General features: G+C 42.0%; 1 protein-coding gene across 2 annotated transcripts in view; it reads left to right on the top strand.

Annotated features, from left to right (window-relative positions):
* LOC120017702 (attractin-like protein 1) overlaps window positions 1-21,661 on the top strand; it is a 314,009-nt gene that overhangs the window by 127,917 nt on the left and 164,431 nt on the right. For both annotated transcript variants that reach the window (XM_038960633.1, XM_038960634.1), the window contains one exon: window positions 4,943-5,036. In XM_038960633.1, the coding sequence (XP_038816561.1) occupies window positions 4,943-5,036 (94 nt within the window). The remainder of the gene's footprint in view (window positions 1-4,942; window positions 5,037-21,661) is intronic.

Raw genomic sequence — 21,661 nt, 5'->3', positions numbered from 1 at the left:
GGAGAGGGTTTTCCGGAACAAACTTGTTTTAAACACCAAGAAAACCAAAGTTTTGTTGGTCTGTTCCACTAGGAAAAGGCCAACACAGCATGGGATACAATTAAGTATTGTGGGAGTACAAATTGAGGAAGTGGTAGAAACCAAACTACTAGGAGTGCAGCTAGACACCTGCTTAGCATGGTCATCTCAAATAACTAATCTATGTAAAAGAAATAAAAAAATAAAACAGCACGCAAGATCAGAAGGATAGCTAAATATTTACCAGGAAAGATTCTTAAGCAAATAACACAAGCATTAATTGAGAGTCGGGTGAACTACTGTTCTGTGGTCTGGGGAAATGTATCAGCAAGTGAATTAGGAGACTGCAGATTGCACAGAACAAAGCAGCAAGGATTGTTTTAAGGTGGAGATATGGTTCTTCTGTTGTAGTCATGCACAATGCTCTTGGTTGGTCATAAATCAACAAGATAATTGAAAAAACATCCTTATTTTATTTCGTAATATACACCACTTAAAACAGCCAAACTCTATTCACAACGGTATTCAGTTGGTAAGAGACAGACATTCAGTAAATACTAGGAATAGGTTGTCCACCATCTATGTGTTATCCAGACAGAAAAGAGAAATAGGATAAATAACATTTAGATTTAAACCATTTAAATATAATACATAAGAAAGTTGTGCTGGACTATGGTAGATGAAGAATCAATATCATTTTAGACTGAGTATTTATCGGGTCAATATGTTAGTGTATTATGTCTGTTTGTAACAGTGTGTGTTATGTGAAAATGTGTTCGTATTATATATTGTATTTTAAAGTTTAAGGACTCTTGGAAGATCAGTCTAAATGAGGACTAAAAGAGATCCAAATCTACTGTACAGACCTATACCTGCACTGGGCCAATGATTTTTTATTCTACTTCAGTTTTCATTGTGGCTACTAGCAGATTTAGACAATCATACATCATCTACACAGAGCCTGAATGTTGGAACATTCATAATGCCTACCTTGAGTCAAAGTATTTTATGCGCTGTTCAACTATTCCTACACTGTCTGTATAGCTAGGAATAATTCCAACTGGCAAAATCCCTTATCTTACTCTTCTCAAAAACGCAAAATGCAAATTCGGTATAGCTGAAAATATATTTAGACTTGTCTGTTATGGGTATGAATGTGTAAGGGGGAGGTGTTTCATCTTGGGATGCCTGTGTGTATGACAGATGATCTGGTTATGGAAGTGTGGGAGTTGTTTAGGTATGTTTGATGGAGTGTTTATAGTGTCCTGTATGATAGTTCCCACTAGGGCTGTGAGAGAGGGGAGTATATCTCGTTGTACAGACAAGACAGGCTTTGCTGTCAAGTGAATAGTATCATGAAAAAGTATGAGCAATCTTAGCGTTTCTCTGTTTTAGCTTCTCCAATTTGGTCAGTTACATCTGAGAAAACATCTATATCTGGCTTTGTTCAACAGGGGGAGGGAGGGAGAGATACACATTTTGATGTAACCTTTATTTTAACAGGGAAGACATATTGAGACCTAAGTCTTTTTTACAAATGCGCCCTGTATATAAATATACATATTATGAGCAAGACTGAGAGACTGAGAGAGCGAGAGACTGAGAGAGCGAGAGACTGAGAGAGCGAGAGACTGAGAGAGCGAGAGACTGAGAGAGCGAGAGACTGAGAGAGCGAGAGACTGAGAGAGCGAGAGACTGAGAGCGCGAGAGACTGAGCTTATAGAACATAAGCCCCAAAGATACAAGCTGCACCGCCTCCCAAAACAAAATCCTCATTGTATTTTCTGTTTATTTCATTATTTTGCTCTATCTCTGTGTTTCTCTGTAAATAGGACAGACAGTGGAAGTGAAGTGGCATGTCTCTATTGCTGCTGCAGTAGTTAGTTAGTGGCGGACGTCACTGGGTTCCGTGCCTCCTATAGAACATAAAAGCGGTATGGAGGAGGGTCTAGTTTTACATCAATGTCAGGCGTATCACAGTGGGGTTTGACTTTATGTTGGCTACTAAAGTACATCTTTAATGGGATGTTTTTTCCAAGGCTCTATTAGGGCTGACCCCAATTATTAGACTGGTCGATTGTTTACTCGATAGGCTGTTGGTTGACCAAGTTATTTTTTGTTGTTGATCAGTAGCATATATATATAAGTTTGGACACCTTCTCATTCAAGGGTTTTTCTTTATTTTTACTATTTTCTACATTGTAAAATAATAGTGAAGACATCAAAACTATGAAATAGCACATATGGAATCATGTAGTAACCAAAATAGTGTAGTAACCAAAAATATATTTTTGATTATTCAAAGTAGCCACCCTTTGCCTTGATGACAGCTTTGCACACTCTTGACATTCTCTCAACCAGTTTCACCTGGAATGCTTTTCCAACTGTCTTGAAGGAGTTCACACATATATGCTGAGCACATCTTGGCTGCTTTTCCTTCACTCTGCGGTCCAACTCAAGCCAAACCATCTCAATTGGGTTAAGGTTGGGTGATTGTGGAGGCCAGGTCATCTGATGCAGCACTCCATCACTCTCATTGGTCAAATAGCCCTTACACAGCCTGGAGGTGTGTTTGGGTCATTGTCCTGTTGAAAAACTGATGATAGTCCCACTAAGTACAAACCAGATGGGATGCCGTAGAATGCTGTGGTAGCCAAACTGATTAAGTGTGCCTTGAATTCTAAATAAATCACAGACAGTGTCACCAGCAAAGTACCATCACACCACCACCTCCATGCTTCACGGGGTGAACCACACATGCGGAGATCATTCGTTCAAGGCGGTTGGAACAAAACAATCTCAAATTTGGACTCCAGACCAAGGTTTCCACCGGTCTAATGTCCATTGCTTGTTTTTCTTGGCCCAAGCAAGTCTCTTCTTATTATTGGTGTCCTTTTAGTAGTGGTTTCTTTGCAGCAATTAGACCATGAAGGCCTGATTCACAGTCTCCTCTGAGCAGTTGATGTTGAGATGTGTCTGTTACTTGAACTCTATGAAGCATTTATTTGGGCTGGAATCTGAGGCTGGTAACTTTAATGAACTTATCCTCTGCAGCAGAGGTAACTTTGGGTCTTCCTTTCCTGTGACAATCCAGGTTCATCATAGGTTTGAGAGGTTTTGCAACTGCACTTCAAGAAACTTTCAAAGTTCTTGAAATGTTCCGTATTGACTGACCTTCAAGTCTTAAAGTAATGATGGACTGTCATTTCTCTTTGCTTATTCGACCCGTTCTTGCCTTAATATGGACTTGGTCTTTTCCCAAATAGGTCTATCTTCTATATACCACCCCTACCAGGGCTCCCAAGTGGCGCAGCGGTCTAAGGCACTGCATCTCAGTGCTAGAGGCGTCACTACAGACCCTTGTTCCATTCCAGGCTGTATCACAACCGACCGTAATTGGGAGTCCCATAGGGCAGCACACAATTGGCCCAGCGTTGTTAGGGTTTGGGTGGGGTAGCCATCATTTATAAATAAGAATTTGTTTGTAACTGACTTGAACAACACAACTGATTGGCTCAAACACATTAAGAAGGAAAGAAATTCCACAAACTATTTTTTTTACTTTTTTTACCCTTTTTTCTCCCCAATTTCGTGGTATCCAATTGGTAGTTAGTTTTGTCTCATCGCTGCAACTCCCGTACGGACTCAGGAGAGGCGAAGGTCGAGAGCCGTGCGTCCTCCTAACTCAACCCAACAAAGCCGCACTGCTTCTTGACACAATTCCCACTTAACTTGGAAGCCAGCCGCACCAATGTGTCAGAGGAAACACCGAACCCAGAATCTTTAGTGGCACAGCTAGCACTGCAATGCAGTGTCAAATTAACTTTTAGCAGGGCACACCTGTTGTGCAAAGCTGTCATCAAGGCAAAGGGTGGCTACTTTGAAGAATCTCAAATATAAAATATATTTAACACTTTTTTTGTTACTACATGATTGCATATGTGTTATTTAATAGTTTTGATGTATTCACTATTATTCTGCAATCTAGAAAATAGTTTTAAAAACTTGAATGAGGTGTGTCCAAACTTTTGACTGGTTCTGTATGTCAACAATCCTTCCTCCAAAGGACCCATCTATGGATAACATTTTATGGAAATCACCAAAATCATAGTATATTTTTATCCTCATTTCGTGAGGAATTTCTCTCTCTCTGTTCTTTTCAGACATTCACTCTCCTGCAGTCTTTCAAAACTTTCATGGAGGATGGAACTTTTTATTTACCTACAGTGAAATACAATTCCCTTTCCCACGACTACTTGTTGTTTACCTCAGTACAATCATGTACTTAGACTCATAATGGCACAAGAGAAGTTTGTCCTCATTATAATTTCTATGCCCCAGGTTACCTTGACCTGAGTGCTCTGAAACAGTGTTCTACCCTCTGCACTCCCTTGGATTGCTCAGAATGAGGAACTCTAAACACATTCCTAGTCACATCATTTTCATCTTATCATTGTATCCCCAAGTTTTCTGGTCAGCATATATACAGAAGCTAACAGTCATGATTTAAACATTGACTTGCTGTAAACATTCAAATTGTATCTGCCTAATGTTGCTCTTGAGTGTGCAATATGTTTATATTCAATGCTGTTTTGCCCTCTGCAATCATCAAATTATGTGACTCACTGTCACTCCTCTCTGGCTAACCCAAGGTCACTGACCTTCGGGTTAGGTGAGGACACCAGTCTTGACCCTTTTGCCACCAGAGAGTATGGTAATTAGTCATAAGCAGAACGGTCCAAGAAGATGTTGCATCATTCAGATATGGCCCAGAGCTACGGGCCGTATTCAGTCCTGTCTGACTGGCTGACTCACTGGTTTGTGGGTTGTGCATCATTGTGAGATGACTGACAGTGTTTTCCTCTTTCCCCCCCCTCTCCTCTCTCTTTCTTTCTCCTCCATTTGTTTTCTTTGACCATGGTAGCCTGCAAGTGCAACGGGCATGCCAATCTGTGCCAGGTGTCGACAGGGAAATGCTACTGCCAAACCAAGGGAATCAAGGGAGACCAGTGCCAGCTGTGAGTACCTTTAAAAAAAATTTTTTTTAACCTTTTTGCATCATTCCACTATGAGACATATACTGAAGAAATTGAAGGTTCTTAAATGCTTGTTCCTCAACTATTTTAAGGTTCCTTGGAGAACTCTTACCAAATAAATAACATTTGAGTTAAGTGTGGGGTTCTTGACATGGCATCTACTGTTCATCAGAAAATCTGAAAGGCCCATTTTGGTACTTAATGCAGGGAAAAAATCTATGAATGTTGTTTTCTAATTCTTGTAGAAATATGATGGTTTACACATTTATGCATTGGATGGTTCTCCCATCGAGCAGGTTCCTGCCTATAAATATCTTGGCTTTTGGATTGACAAAAATGTGACGTTTAAAAAACATACGGATGAGCTAGTTAAGAAGCTGAGATTTAAAGTAGGCTTCTTTTATAGAAGTAGATCATGAGAAGAAACCTGCACACTTCTTGCTAGTATCACTGCTTTTTTATTAAACTTTACGTAAAGCTGTCTTATTTTGCTCTCGTGTTATTCAATTGTTACCATGCACCTGCAACAAAGATAGCTCAGATGTGTGAGTACCTTTTGAATATAGAAATAGATCACGCCTCTCCCTAAACAGCAGGAAACAGTTTGTACAGGCAACCTTCCTGCCAGCTCTACTTTAAAACCCTTGGATTCTGTGTACCATAGTGCGCTTCTTTTTATCACAGGTGACAGGTTTAATACTCCTCACTATAAACACAGTTATGGTACTGGTAAATTCACTGGAAAGGTACATTTACATTTGAGACATTTAGCAGATGCTCTTATCCAGAGCGACTTATAGTTAGTGCAATCATCTTAAGATAGTTAGGTGGGACAAGCACATATCACAGGCATAGAAACGACATGTTTCCTCAATAACGTAGCTATCCGTAGAGTCAGAGCTAGAAGGGGGGGTTGAGGTGAAGAGGAGGATTATGTAAGATACTGTTTGAAGAGGTAGTGTATCAGATATTTTTGGAAGATTAGCAGGAACTTTGCTTTCCTAGCTTCAGGGGGGGAAACTGGTCCCATCATTGGGGTGCCAGGACAGAGAAGAGCTTGGACTGGGCTGAGCGGGAGCTGCCCTCCCGTAGGGGTGGGAGGGCCAAGAGACCTGAGGTGGCAGAACAGAGTGCTGGGGTTGGGATGTAGAGTTTGAGCATAGCCTGAAGGTAGGGAGGGGCAGTTCCTCCTGCTGCTTTGTGGGCAAGTACCATGGTCTTGTAGTGGATGCGAGCTTCGACTAGAAGGCAGTGGAGTGTGCAGAGGAGCGGGGTGACATGCGAGAACTTGGTAAGGTTGAAAACTAGGCGGGCTGCAGCGTTCTGGATAAGTTGCAGGGGTTTGATGGCACAAGTGGGGAGCCCAGCCAACAGCGAGTTGCAGTAGTCCAGATGGGAGAGGATAAGTGCCTGGATTAGGACCTGCGCCGCTTCCTGTGTGAGGTAGGGTCGTACTCTACAGATGTTGTAGAGTGGGGAGCCCAGCCAACAGCGAGTTGCAGTAGTCCAGATGGGAGAGGATAAGTGCCTGGATTAGGACCTGCGCCGCTTCCTGTGTGAGGTAGGGTTGTACTCTACAGATGTTGTAGAGCATGAGCCTGCAGGAGCAGATCACTGCTTTGATGTTTGCAAAGAACGACAGGGTGTTGTCCAGGGTCACACCAAGGTTCTTTGCACTCTGGGAGGGCAACACTGTGGAGTTGTCAACCATGATGGAGAGGTCTTTGAGCGGGCAGGCCTTCCCCGAGAGGAAGAGCAGTTCCGACTTGTTGAGTTTGAGGTGGTGGGCCGACGTCCAAGTTGAGATATCTGCCAGGCACGCAGAGATGCGTGTCGCCACCTGGGTGTCAGTAGGGGGGAAGGAGAAAGGTAGTTGAGTATCATCCACATAGCAATGATAGGAGAGACCATGTGAGGATATGACAGAGCCAAGTGAGGGCCTAGAACCGAACCCTGGAGGACACCAGTAGTGAGAGCAGGCACCCTGGGAAATATGCAAATAAGGTTTAAAACCCTACAGCAGGGCTATTAATTTCTGATTCTGGTTTTGGACTTTTGTATGGTTCTTCAAAGAACCATCCCATTTATGGTTATTCAGAGACCCATCAAATGGTTACCCTATGGCATCGCTCTCAAGAACCTTATTTGGTGTAGGATGATTCTAGCTCCTACAATGTCAATGGTATATCCCACTAGTTGGGGATGAGTTGTGGGGCTGTACCCTCTCTGAACCCCCTTGCAGTGTCAGCAATTTGGCCCTTTCTTAATGTGCGTTTGGGGCCTTAGCCAAGGCTTTAATACCAGTAATGGGGTTGGCACAGGGGGCACAGCACCCAGTGTGTTTGTTTGTGCCATCGGAGTGCCAGGCTGGCCCTGTGCTGCACTATAATACCCCTAAGTGCTTTCACCGGTGCGGTAAAGGCAGGGTGAAAAATGCTGCATCAATAAATCCTGGAGTGGAGAAGTGCGCTGCTGTCACTGGTACTGTTATGTTCTAATGAGGCCTGCTCAACTCTGGAGGGCTCCTGTGTGTGCAGGTGCGCGTGTTTGAGTTTGCATGCAGGTGTCCGAGGGATTGAGAGATTTATTAAGAGAATGAGAGGGCATGCATATATTGTGTATTATCGTCCCTCTGTGAATGTCAAGTCATGTGTGCACGTGTATTTTGTAGCGGTGTCTTTTTAATGCTTTGCATACGAGTGAGAAGGTTTTGTTTTCCAAAAGGGACATCTGTCATTACCATTTGACCGCTGCTCCTTTTACAGGACTATCAAGCTGTGCACTTTCCTGCACGCGCGCATTCACACTCGAAAACAGCATTTGGTCTCAGCTATTAAGTACCTGTCACATTAGAGCAAGCCTCATTTCATACCGCACACACATTATTACCATGTGACTGTCATGAGTTACACAACTGACCAAGGGGACGATGCCTGCACGTTCTACGTATAAACCACAAGCTTTTCTTTCCATGTCAAGCAGAGCACTTACACAGGCTGATTTGTGTGTTTTTGTTTTATGAATAGATTGCAATTTGGGATGCGATTCAAAAAGAGTTTTGCATCAAGCAAACAACAAATGTTAACCGCTGATTTCAGATGTATATTTGTTTGTTCTGGTAAACAGTTTTAGCCTGCTGAGATGAGGGGAAATTATGAATAGTAGAAGTTGATTGAGGTGTTTCTGATGTTCAAAGTGCTGATCATCAAAAATGTCTGGGCAGTTAGATTTTTCTGCCCACACTAAATGCCCTATTCAATCTAAACCACATTGCTTGTTTACAGTAGCTTCATGACTCCTCAAAAAATATGTTAACGGTATGAAACTAGGCCACAGAAAAAGAGATTCAACGTGAGATTGATTAAACCATGCATGGCACAAATGTTGTTTTTGACCCGCAAAACTCGGAAGGACACTCAAATCGAAAAAGTTGGGGAATGGTGAACGTGGACGGTCACTGTTTTCCACAAATTTGGACATTTGTCAGCAACTTGGGAAAATAATTTCCCTCATCCCCGCTTTCCCATATTCATTAGTCGTCCTTCCCTCAGTCTTGAAGTGTTGTGAGTGGGAGCAGTTGACTTCCCACGTGTATTTATATTTGTTCCCTGCACTGCCTGCGCTGTGTGACTCCTTGATTTGTCACGTACCCTCCCCATCAAATGCTTTCGCCGTCAAAACTATTATTTTTTTTCTTCCAGAGAGCTTTCTCAAAATGGCTGTGTGTAATGGAAGACATTTATTTGCCATTTTGATTATGAACGATCGATTTCCCCTCGGCTGGCGGTAAGGCCCCCGTCCCTCTGCTTCAGCAGATGTGCACACTCTGACTGGCTGCAATAAAGGAACCATTAGCAAGAGCAGGGTTCCTCTGCGAATGCCAACCTGAAACTGTTTGTGTGTGTGTGTATGTGTTGTGCGTGAGAGTGTGGTTTTACTTGTGTGTGCTTGTGATGTATTAGTTTATCTTTGTAGATGTAAGTATAGTGAGTGTGTGTGTTTGTCAGCCTTATCTGTGTGTGTGTGTGTGTGTGTGTGTGTGTGTGTGTGTGTGTGTGTGTGTGTGTGTGTGTGTGTGTGTTATGTTCTCTGAAATGTCAAATAAGAGTAAGCGAGGCCAGGAGTGGTTGTGTTATTCATTCTCTGGGGGGGCCGTTTGTCCTTTGCTCCAACGTTGGCTCACAGTGCCTTTGTCTGCTTAGATCTGCAGTGTGGACATCAAGCTTGCTGGCCCACTGTACAAAGGCTACACACACACACACACACACACACACACACACACACACACACACACACCACACGAGCTGGGGCACATACACATACTTTACACTCTTCTCCAAATATATTAGGACATTGAAGCTAAGTATTTGGATCTATGCTCCAGCATTTTAGTACAGAATGTAAGGTTTTATTTGAGGGTATTTTCATACATATCTGTTTTACCATTTAGAAATGAAAACATTTTATGTACAGTTGAAGGTGGAAGTTTACATACACTTAGGTTGGAGCAATTAAAACTCATTAACCGACTTGCCAAAACTATAGTTTTTTCCAACAATTGTTTACAGACAGATTATTTCACTTCTAATTCACTGTATCACAATTCCAGTGGGTCAGAAGTTTACATACACAAAGTTGACTGTGCCTTTAAAAATTTGGAAGGAGACGCGTTCTGTTTCCTAGAGATGAACATACTTTGGTGCGAAAAGTGCAAATCAATCCCAGAACAACAGCAAAGGACCTTGTGAAGATGCTGGAGGAAACAGGTACAAAAGTATCTATATCCACAGTAAAACGAGTCCTATATCGACATAACCTGAAAGGCCGCTCAGTAGGAAGAAGCCACTGCTCCAAAACCGCCATAAAAAAGCCAGACTACGGTTTGCAACAGCACATGGGGACAAAGATCGTAGTTTTTGGAGAAATGTCCTCTGGTCTGATGAAACTAAAAATAGAACTGTTTGGCCATAATGACTATTGTTATGTTTGGAAGAAAAAGGGGGATGCTTGCAAGCCGAAGAACACCATCCCAACCGTGAAGCACGGGGGTGGCAGCATCATGTTGTGGGAGTGCTTTGCAGCAGGAGGGACTGGTGCACTTCACAAAATAGATGGCATCATGAGGATTTTTACTAGAATTAAATTTCAGGAATTGTGAAAAACTGAGTTTAAATTTATTTGCCTAAGGTGTATGTAAACTTCCGACTTCAACTATATCTAGTTCCCCTATTTGAAGAAGTCATAACTATTTGGAAAAATTCACATATAGTCTATTGAAATAGTCCAAAGTTGAGTATTTGGTCCCATATTCCTTGCACAACTTGTTGGATATATTAGTGGTTTGTTTTGGTTCTGTTTTGGATTATGTTCTGTTCAATAGGAACTGAATGGTGAATAATGTCTTGTGCCATTTTGGAGTCACTTTTGTTGTAAGTAAGAATAGAAGAACATTTCTATATTCACGTGGATGCTACCATGATTATGGATAATCATGAATGCATCATGACTAATGATGAGTGAGAAGGTTAGAGGCAAAAATATGATACCCCCCAAAATGCTACCTTCCTATGTTATTGGTAATAGTTAGAGTTTAGCGTGTTTTGTTGTAGCCTCTGAACGGCATCTCACTTATCGTTATTCCTGATTCATTCATGATTTTTCTTAATCATGGCAATATCAGGTTCAATTTAGAAGTGTTTTTAAACAACAAATTGGCCGATGTCGGTTCAATTATTTTAATTCCATTTCATTTGTTTTTTCCCTATGAGCTCAATGTGCAGTTTCTCTATAAATAAATCAGATCAAGCCTGCACTGTGCGATTGTTGTAGGGAGTTTCCAACAGGCCAATATTCAACGTAGTTTAGTGCAGAAAATGTGGTAATTAACTACAATGACCAAAATCCATTGCGCGCCCCTTTAAACTTGTCTGGTCTGTGCCGAGCACTGAGCTATAATAAAAATGGTGTGGAGCAGACACGGTGACTGAGAAGAGACAACGGTGTGGAGCAGACACGGTGACTGAGAAGAGACAACGGTGTGGAGCAGACACGGTGACTGAGAAGAGACAACGGTGTGGAGCAGACACGGTGACTGAGAAGAGACAACGGTGTGGAGCAGACACGGTGACTGAGAAGAGACAACGGTGTGGAGCAGACACGGTGACTGAGAAGAGACAACGGTGTGGAGCAGACACGGTGACTGAGAAGAGACAACGGTGTGGAGCAGACACGGTGACTGAGAAGAGACAACGGTGTGGAGCAGACACGGTGACTGAGAAGAGACAACGGTGTGGAGCAGACACGGTGACTGAGAAGAGACAACGGTGTGGCGCAGACACGGTGACTGAGAAGAGACAACGGTGTGGAGCAGACACGGTGACTGAGAAGAGACAACGGTGTGGAGCAGACACGGTGACTGAGAAGAGACAACGGTGTGGAGCAGACACGGTGACTGAGAAGAGACAACGGTGTGGAGCAGACACGGTGACTGAGAAGAGACAACGGTGTGGCGCAGACACGGTGACTGAGAAGAGACAACGGTGTGGAGCAGACACGGTGACTGAGAAGAGACAACGGTGTGGAGCAGACACGGTGACTGAGAAGAGACAACGGTGTGGAGCAGACACGGTGACTGAGAAGAGACAACGGTGTGGAGCAGACACGGTGACTGAGAAGAGACAACGGTGTGGCGCAGACACGGTGACTGAGAAGAGACAACGGTGTGGAGCAGACACGGTGACTGAGAAGAGACAACGGTGTGGAGCAGACACGGTGACTGAGAAGAGACAACGGTGTGGAGCAGACACGGTGACTGAGAAGAGACAACGGTGTGGCGCAGACACGGTGACTGAGAAGAGACAACGGTGTGGAGCAGACACGGTGACTGAGAAGAGACAACGGTGTGGCGCAGATCTGGCGAATGAGAAGAGAACACGAGATCGAGAGGGATAGAAAACAGTTGCTTTGTGAGCCTGAAAATGCATGATCTAAGTGATTGATAGTTGGTATTCAGCAGTCATAAAAGTATGACTTATTTACTTTTAATAACTCCTAAAATAGTGATTTTTGTCAGACAGCAGCAGAGCTTTAGAGATGAGATGATGACTTGGAATGAAATTATATTCATCAAATAAAACATTTTATTAAAGTAATGTGAATTAATTATGATTAATAAGTGATAAGCAGTAATGGGCAGTCACTACCATCATGGAACTGTTATTAATTGTTTTATTGTTTTACAGTATTCAACCCACATAATGCATAGTGCATTTAGGGTTCTATGTTCGGTTGGCGTTAAGGCGGTTAGTGTCAAACGCACATTAGTTAGCAATTTTGTCATGTAAAAACTGTCGCAGTGGCATTTTCCAGCCCTAACGCCAGGTTCGGCAATTTACTTGTCTTATATGGCTCCCAAGTGGTGCAGCAGTCTAAGACACTGCATCTCAGTGCTAGAGGCGTCAATACAGACCCTGGTTCGATTCCAGGCTGTATCACAACCAGCCGTGATTGGGAGTCCCATAGGGCAGTGCACAATTGGCCCAGCCTCGTCTGGGTTAGGGTTTGGCCGGTGTAGGCCGTCATTGTAAATAGAATTTGTTTTTAACTGACTTGCCTAGTTAAATAAAGATTAAATAAAATAAATAAATGCAATTATATCAGCTCGCTGAAACATAAAACAGTAATTTTGTCAAGACCGTTGATAATGTGTTTAGCTTATGAGACCTCTTGGAAATGAATCTTAATCATCAAAGCTTTATTAAAACATCAAGTTTGAGAGGAGCAAAAGTGAGCTGACATTCCCTTTTTATCTACAGTGCATTCGGGAAGTATTCAGACCCCTTGACATTTTCCACATTTTGTTACAGCCTTATTTTTAAATGTATTAAATGTATTTTTTTTCTCATCAATCTACACACAATACCCCGTAATGACAAAGCAAAAATACATTTTTTTGAAATCTTTGCTAATTTATTAAAAATAAGCAACTGAAATATCACATTTATATAAGTATTCAGACCCTTTACTCTGAAGCACTTTTAGCAGCAATTATAGCCTTGAGTCTTCTTGGGTATGACGCTACAAGCTTGCCACACCTGTATTTGGGGAGTTTCTCCCATTCTTCTCTGCAGATCCTCTCAAGCTCTGTCAGGTTGGATGGGGAGTGTGGCTGCACAGCTATTTTCATCAACTCTCTCCAGAGATGTTCGATCGGGTTCAAGTCCGGGTTCTGGCTGGGCCACTCAAGGACATTCAGAGACTTGTCCCGAAGCCACTCCTGCGTTGTCTTTGCTGTGTGCTTAGGGTTGTTGTCCTGTTGGAAGGTGAACCTTCGCCCCAGTCTGAGGTTCTGAGCACTTTGGACCAGGTTTTCATCAAGGATCTCTGTACTTATAGACGTCTATGTTTGGACCAAATCGGGGCTGGTCCACGAAAAGACCACATACTCTTTCTACCATATCCTATATCTGCTACATGATTTATGTTAGATTATTTCTTTGACTGAACGTTCTAAAGCCTTTATTACAGCAAAGCAAAGATTAAAAACAGCCACATTTGTGAAATTGTTTACTTGACATGTCGTTGCGTGAGATTTGGTGCTTACGGAATCAGTATGCTATTAAACAATCACTCAAACAGGCAATAGAAGCAGGATCTGACTTTGTTTATGTAGAAATATTGATGATTTATAAAGCCAAGCACATTTAACAGTTAGACTATTGATTATAGATCTAATTAAGTTCAGTTTTTCTCTCTCCTCACTTTTTTTCGACAATAAGCCAAGGGCTGTTTTCTCATCTCCTCATTCTGCTGCTGCCTCCGGCATTGTTCTCAATATGAGAATATGCTGGCTAACTTTGCTATTATGCACATAGCAACATAATCTGGGAAAAGGCGCCAATTCCTGCTCGACTAAAGAAATCTCGGTCGACCAACAGCCTATTGACCAAACAATCGACTAGTCGACTAAATGGGGTCAGCTCTAACCTACACACAATACCAAAGCGAAAACAAATTAAGAACAGAAATACCTTTTTTTAATTAAGTATTCAGAGCCTTTGCTATGAGACTCAAAGTTGCGGTCAGGTGCATCCTGTTTCCATTGATCATTCTTGAGATGTTTCTACAACTTGTTTGGAGTCCACCTGTGGTAAATCTAATTGATTGGCCATGATTTGGAAAGGCAAACACCTGTCTATATAAGGTCCCACACTATAGGAAAGATTGTTCGGTATGATTTAGAAACTTGGGAACCAAGCTGGAGTTATCACTGTGGCCCTATCACCTGGACATGTATCTTCACGCCTAGAATAAAAACCTCCAGGCTTTTGTCATAATTTTAAATTTATTGGGAAAAAATGCAGAATTATGTGACATGGGGAAGTTTGGGGAAAAAACAAATCCCGTCCGAATCATCCTTTGGAATAGCTGACATTCTGGAGGAATAATTACAACCAACGTTCTCTAGTAATACTAGTCCCGTGCGAATAGGTCTTTGGTCACGTGCATGCGATGCATACATGTCACGTAAAGAGAGCAAGGGTTGAGGGAATAGGGAATGTTTTTCCTAAACAAATGAGGGATTTCGATAACAGAACTTTTCAGTCATAAATTACTGTAATTATGTTGCAGCTTCAGCAACACGGACAGCGCGATAAACGTTGATGTTCTATGGTGGTCGCTGCAGCAGGGAGGAGAGGGAGACAACGGGTGCTAGTCACATAGTCACTTGCTGTCTTTTAAAACATTTTTTTTTACACAGCTCAGCAAGTCTGAGCCCTGCCCAGCACAATCAAATCAATTGCTGGTCGGACTCCCTCTAGTCATTTGTGTGTCTTAATTATTTAATAAAACCGTGTGCTTAAAGCATCAGACAAGCTCAGTGAATATAGTTGATTTGATTAAATACATAGTATGTGTCAATATATGGGAAAATCGACATTTAAAAATGTCAACCAATCGATTGGTCGAAAGAACAGACAACTCTTGGTCAACCGAGATCTTTTTTAGTCAGGGACAGCCATAGTGTAGATTTATAAGGGGGGGGGGAAATGTTGAATCCATTTTAGAATAAGGCTGTATGGTAACAAAATGTGGAAAGAGTCTGAATACTTTCGAATGCACTGTAGGTATGTATGCTGTCTCTGTTACAAGCTTTTCACTACACCCGCAATAACATCTGCTTAACACGTGTATGTGACCTATATTGATTTTATAAAATGTTATTGTAGGCAGGCCTACATTATTTTAGCCATGCTTTGGATGTGTGTAAAACCTCCTCCATGATGTAGCCCACGTGTCCATACCCATCATGAAACAAGAGAGCCTTGTATTTAGAAGTTATTTTCCTCAAACAATTGTTTGTTTTTTCCGTTTCATATTTTTAAATCCCAAGCTCTCCGTAGGCTGCCTCAAAACTTGAGACATCTGTTGCGTTGTGACAAAACTGCACATTTTGTTCCCAGGACAAGGTGCACCTGTGTAATGATCATGCTTCTTGATATGCCACACCTGTCAGGTGGATGGAATATCTTGGCAAAGGAGAAATGCTCACTAACAGGGATATAAACAATTTGTCCACAACAGTTGAGAGAAATAACCTTTTTGTGGTTATGGAACATTTCTGGGATCTTTTATTTCAGCACATGAAACATGGGACCAACACTTTACATGTTGCATTTATGTTTTTGTTCAGTGTAGATATTGTACATTAAGTGCTTTCATTTCTAAATGGTAAAACAGATACTGTATGTATAAAAATGCACTCAAATAAAAGGTGCCATTCTCTACTGTCACCTCATATGAAACATTTCACCTCAAATCCAACATGCTGGAGTATAGTGCCAAATTAACTGTCCAAATAAATATGGAGGAGAGTGTAAATAGAATGAATTGTATCCTTCCTTCATTTCCACTTGCAAGATGAAAAAGAGAGAATAAAGGACCCATGCAGGTCCACTCGCACACATTTCTCTGTCTCTCTCTCTGTCTCGCTCTCTTTCTCACAAACAGACTGTTGTGCAGTATTTTGTCTCTGCACTGTTGCCTATGTCTGATTGCCAGGAGCTGGGTGCGAGGCGGGACGAATGATTGGTTTCCAGTCACACGTAGAGCAGGGGAATAAGGTATGGAGCCTGATGCTGTGTGTGTGTGGGTTCAGTGGTCAGTGTCCAGGTTTGGAGGTCATGGGGTGAGGTTAGTGGGTTACGTAGTTACTGTAGGGTCATTGTAGTGGCAGGGGAGGGCTGTGGATCTAGGCCACACAGCCAAATTGGAACAAGAAGGAAAGAAATCCAATTCATATTCTTATCTCAACACCTGTCACACAGCAAGATGCTTTTCAACCTCTGGAGAGCTTCCTGTTTTCAATTTCAGTGTGTGTGCGTGCTTGCATGTACAGATATGTGTGTGTGTGTGTCAGGGTTTCCGTTAAGAAAGTGTGGCGCCGGACATTTGACCGGCAGCATTTTAATTTACCGGAAATGTAAGAAATTTACTGGAACCATATGCATTGTTTGTGTAACCTGATTAGGACATTCTGTCTCAGAATGACAGAAATCCCATTCAGTTTAAGGTAATTCATCTTAACAGAACATGCAACTCTGATGCAACAGCATGCGATTTGAAGATGTTAGAATACTTTCCCTAAAGTAAATTCAATTAAATTGACAAAATTATAAAGCCTGTTTAGCTTACTTCTGTCTATTACATAAATAAATAAAATCATTCAGAATAGGCTACTACACCAGAAAGCATGATTTGGCCACAGAGGATCATTAGCTTCTTTAAAAAAAATAATATGGTGGATTGTTTTAAATCGCATTGCCTAGGTTACAGTCGGAAGGGCCTGTAATTTTGGGCAGAGCGCGCAGAAAATACCAAGTAGATGATTGAGTTGAGACTGTCAGTGAAAAGCAGAGATACCCAGCCAGGCAAACCGCAATATTTAAAAATTCAATAGCGGGAAAAAAGTTTGGAAAACAAACGGCTATTGCTGTAAAGAGAAGACAATGAAAAGACTCCAATCTGTCTTACTTCTCAAAATTCTGAACTTAATTGAGTGGAAAGTATTGGCACCAGCGGAGAACTTCGACCATATCCCCGTTCCGTGTGCATATTCACGGTCTTTATCATTAGGTCAGTGCCACTTTTGTTTGTTTTTGGACAATAATTTCCCCCTCCAGGTTAGATGTATGTGTCACCCCTTTTCGTTGGCCGATTATATGGATCAGACAGCGTTGTTTCTATTCATCTGTTTGTCAGTGTCAGCAGAGAAGCCTACCCTGTCATTTTTGTCATAGATAAAAAATTTCAGCTAATGTCTCCAAATAAAGTGTAGTAGAATTGTCTGAAATGTGTCTAATAAAGGCCACATTTTCCTGTGCAAAGAAAGCAGAAGAAATGTAGGTTATCTGATGTAGCCAAGGTTACTCTAAACCACTACGCGGTGCTGATTGCGTTATACAATCTGAAAGTATTCAGAACCCTTGACTTTTTCCACATTTTATTACGTTACAGCCTTATTCTAAAATGTATAAAAATACAACACACATCTTATTAATCTACACACACTAGCTAATAATGAAAAAGTGAAAACAGGTTTTTAGACATTTTTGTAAATGTATTTAAAATAAAAAACATATCTTAGTTACATAAGTATACAGACCCTTTGCTATGAGACTCGAAAGTGAGATCAGATGCATCCTGTTTCCATTGATCATTCTTGAGCTGTTTCTACAAACTGATTGGAGTCTACTTTGGTAAATTCAACTGATTGGACATTATTTGGAAAGGCACACACCTGTTTACATAAGGTCCCACAGTTGACAGTGCATGTCAGAGCAAAAACCAAGCAGACCATGAGAAACAAGATTGAACACTTTGGCCTGAATGACAAGCGTCACGTCTGGAGGAAACCTGGCATCCCCATGCGGTGGGGATGTTTTTCAGCAGCAGGGACTGGGAGACTAGTCAGAATCGAGGCAAAGATGAACGGAGCAAAGTACAGAGAGATCCTTAACGAAAACCTGTTCCAGAGCGCTCAGCATCTCAGACTGGGGCGAAGGTTCACCCTCCAACAGACAATGACCCTAAGCACACAGCCAAGACAATGTAGGGGTGGCTTTGGGACAAGTCTCTGAATGTCCTTGAGTGGCCCAGCGAGAGCCCGAACTTGAACCCGATCGAACATCTCTGGAGAGACCGGAAAATAGCTGTGCAGTGACGCTCTCCACCCAACCTGACAGAGCTTGAGAGGATCTGCAGAGAAGAGTGGGAGAAACTCACCAAATATAGATGTGCCAAGCTTGAAGCGTCATACCCAAGAAGACTTGATGCTGTAATCGCTGCCAAAGGTGCCTCAACAAAAAAGGGGCAGTAAAGGCTCTGAATACTTATGTAAATGTGAAATTCCAATTTGCAAAAAAACAAACCGTTTTTTATTTTTAATGATGGGGTATTGTGTGTAGATCGATGAGGGCGAAAAAACGATTTAATCCATTTTTAATAAGGGTGGAAAATGTCCAGGGGTCTGAATAGTTTCCGAATGCACTGTATATACAAAAGTATGTGGAACCCCTTAAAAATGTGTGGATTTGGCTATTTCAGCCACACCCATTCCTGACAGGTCAATCAAATAGAGCACACAGCCATGCAATCTCTATAGACGAACATTGGCAGTAGAATGGCCTTACTGAAGAGCTTAGTGACTCTCAACGTGGCACCGTTACAAGATGTCACCATTTCTGCCCTGCTAGAGCTGCTATGACCAACTGTAAGTGCTGTCATTGTCTAGGAGCTGCAACGGCTCAGTCGTGAAGTGGTAGGCCACACAAGCTCACAGAATGGGACCGCCGAGTGCTAAACATGTAGCATGTAAAAAGTGTTTGTCCTCAGTTGCAACACTCACTACCGAGTTCCAAACTGTCTCTGGAATCAACATCAGCACAATAACTGTTTGTCGGGAGATCATGAAAAGGGTTCCCATGGCCGAGCAGCCGCGGCAGGTAGCCTAGTGGTTAGAGCGTTGGGCCAGTAACCGAAAGGTTGGTGGATCGAGTCCCCGAGCTGACAAGGTAAACATCTGTCGTTCTGCCCCTGAACAAGGCAGTTAACCCACTGTTCCTAGGCCGGCATTGTAAATAAGAATTTGTTCTTAACTGACTTGCCTAGTTAAATAAAAAATAAATAAAAAAACAATGCCTATAGATCACAATGCCAAGCGCCGGCTGGAATGGGTTAAAGCTCGCCAACATTGGACTCTGGAGCAGTGGAAACGTTTTCTCTGGAGTGATGAATCACACTTCACCATCTGGCAGGCCGACGGACAAATCTGGGTTTGGTGGATGCCAGGAAATAGTGCCAACTGTAAAGTTTGGTGGAGGAGGAATAATGGTCTGGGGCTGTTTTTCATGGTTCGGGCTAGAGTGTAGGCTGTTATAGCAGCAAAGGGGGGAGACTAACTCCCATGATGTTGGAATGAGAGATGTTTGACAAGGGGGAGTCCACATTATTTTGGTTATGTAGTGTATTCTTAGCCTATATTATGACTATCCAATCTACTCATGACATTATGAATAGTAGGCTATCTTACATAAGTCTGCCAATGTGAGGATACATGAACTGCTTTCTTATAAAGGATCATTTTTATGGTGAAAATTAGCTTCCTGAAACTTGAAACCCACGCACTGAATATGTTAGAATAACTGTCCACGTTTCCTTTTCCTCAGCCAACAAGACAAGTAACGAACAGCAATATCACTGGCCTTCGTCAATCTACTGTCAATTTATACAACCAATAAGCTATGGCTACATCCAAAAAAACATTAAAAACAATAAGATTCATGCAACAGATCAGAATGTGGATTGTGCCTTTTGGCTATTGAACAATGAAAAAGTTGATTTGAAAACCAATAGAACATGAGAGAAAAAGGCTACTGGTTTCAATGGCCTATGGAAGTCTTTATAAAATATTTGCCGTTTGGTTGGATCTTGGCTAGGCAAGATAAGACATGCCTCATATGTAGAAAAAGTTCAGGTTTCAAATAATTAAGTATATGTTTTCAAAATGCATACTGCCTCCAGCTCATTGCAAAGTGGTGTGTGACACGCTGAAGTCTGCTTAGTTGCCTATGCACATGAATGGCGAATGGGAAGCTCGCTTCAATTACCAGTTGAGAAATAAAATAGTAGCTCTTTATAATTGTGGCATCAAAACAGTTTTTAACACCCGATTGCCTTCAGAAATATTGTGCAATGATTGGGCTTATTAAAGCACGTTTCACTCCAGCAGCAACAAACAGCTGTTTGAGCAGAATCAGCAGCTCTCGCGCTACATCCACTGGTATTTACATCAATGAATAGGCTCAAATACATTATTTCGCAATGTCATTTTTTGTTGTTGCTAAAAGCCAGCTATTACCGTCTAACAGAAATCCTGGTGTCTGTGTACAGTGTCTGTGTACAGTGTGTTCAAATATGTATGTGTTTGTGAGTATACTGTGTATTCCTGTGAGCGTCTGCCTGCGTGCTCATGCACCAGCGAGGCAGAGCAACTTTTGATGGAGGGAGATATGAGCATTAAGTGGTAGACAAGGGACATTTGCACTGAGCAAATAAATGTCAAGTTAAGTGGCTGTTGAAATTGCCTCCCTGTGTGGAGCAGGCAGTATCCAAGCGTTGCTGTCGGGGAGAAAATAAGACATAAAAAGCAGAAAAACGTCAGCCATAACAGATTTCATAAAACACTATGATAATCTCTTCAGATTTTTTTTCTGGTCAAGAAAAGTAATGGATAGAGCCTCACTGGTTGGTCTTCAAGGGAACACTGATCCCAGTACAGCCAGTGTACCTAAATTACTAAGTCATTCTTGTGTTTGAACTGTGAAATAACTGATAGCTAGCCAGGAGGAACCAGCTTGATCACGTGATAGCTCACGTTCTGATTTACTTCAAAACGTGAGTGCAGCGGTCCGTCTGGTTGACCAGTCTAACTGATAGTTTCTCAGTGAAATCCAACACATTTCTCCATGTGTTTTATTGGATTGTCTCCATGTAAAGCTAGCCTGTGGGCCAGGGTCTTTCTGACAGTTAACCTGTTTAGCTAAGGTCTGTCCTTGTTTGCGCTCTGCTGCTAATTTGCTCTTACTTGTGTTTTATTTGTATTTTTTTGTACCTTTTATTTAACTAGGCAAGTCAGTTAAGAACACATTCTTATATACAATGGCGGCCTAGGAACAGTGGGTTAACTGCCTTGTTCAGGGGCAGAAACGACAGATGTTTACCTTGTCAGCTCGGGGATTAGATCTAGCAACCTTTCGGTTACTGGCCCAACGCTCTAACCACTAGTCTACCTGCTGCCCCTTGTGGGTTTGCTTGTTTTGATTACTGATCAAATACTCTGAATGTGTGTGTGTGTGTGTGTTCGTACTGTATGTGTCTATGCACAAGTGTGAAATCAAAGGTATCTCTTAGGGGGTGTGTCTAAGACTCTTTGCTATCATACAGACAGACAGACACAGACAGACAGACTCAGCAGCCTTCAAAACCTTTCCATCTTAACCTTCACAACTAAGCTCTATCCGTGTTCCCCTCGAACCCAGGACCCAAAG

This window comes from Salvelinus namaycush, chromosome 22, assembly GCF_016432855.1.
Source record: "Salvelinus namaycush isolate Seneca chromosome 22, SaNama_1.0, whole genome shotgun sequence".
Lineage (NCBI taxonomy): Eukaryota > Metazoa > Chordata > Actinopteri > Salmoniformes > Salmonidae > Salvelinus > Salvelinus namaycush.
This window is presented reverse-complemented; position numbering and strand designations above follow the sequence as displayed.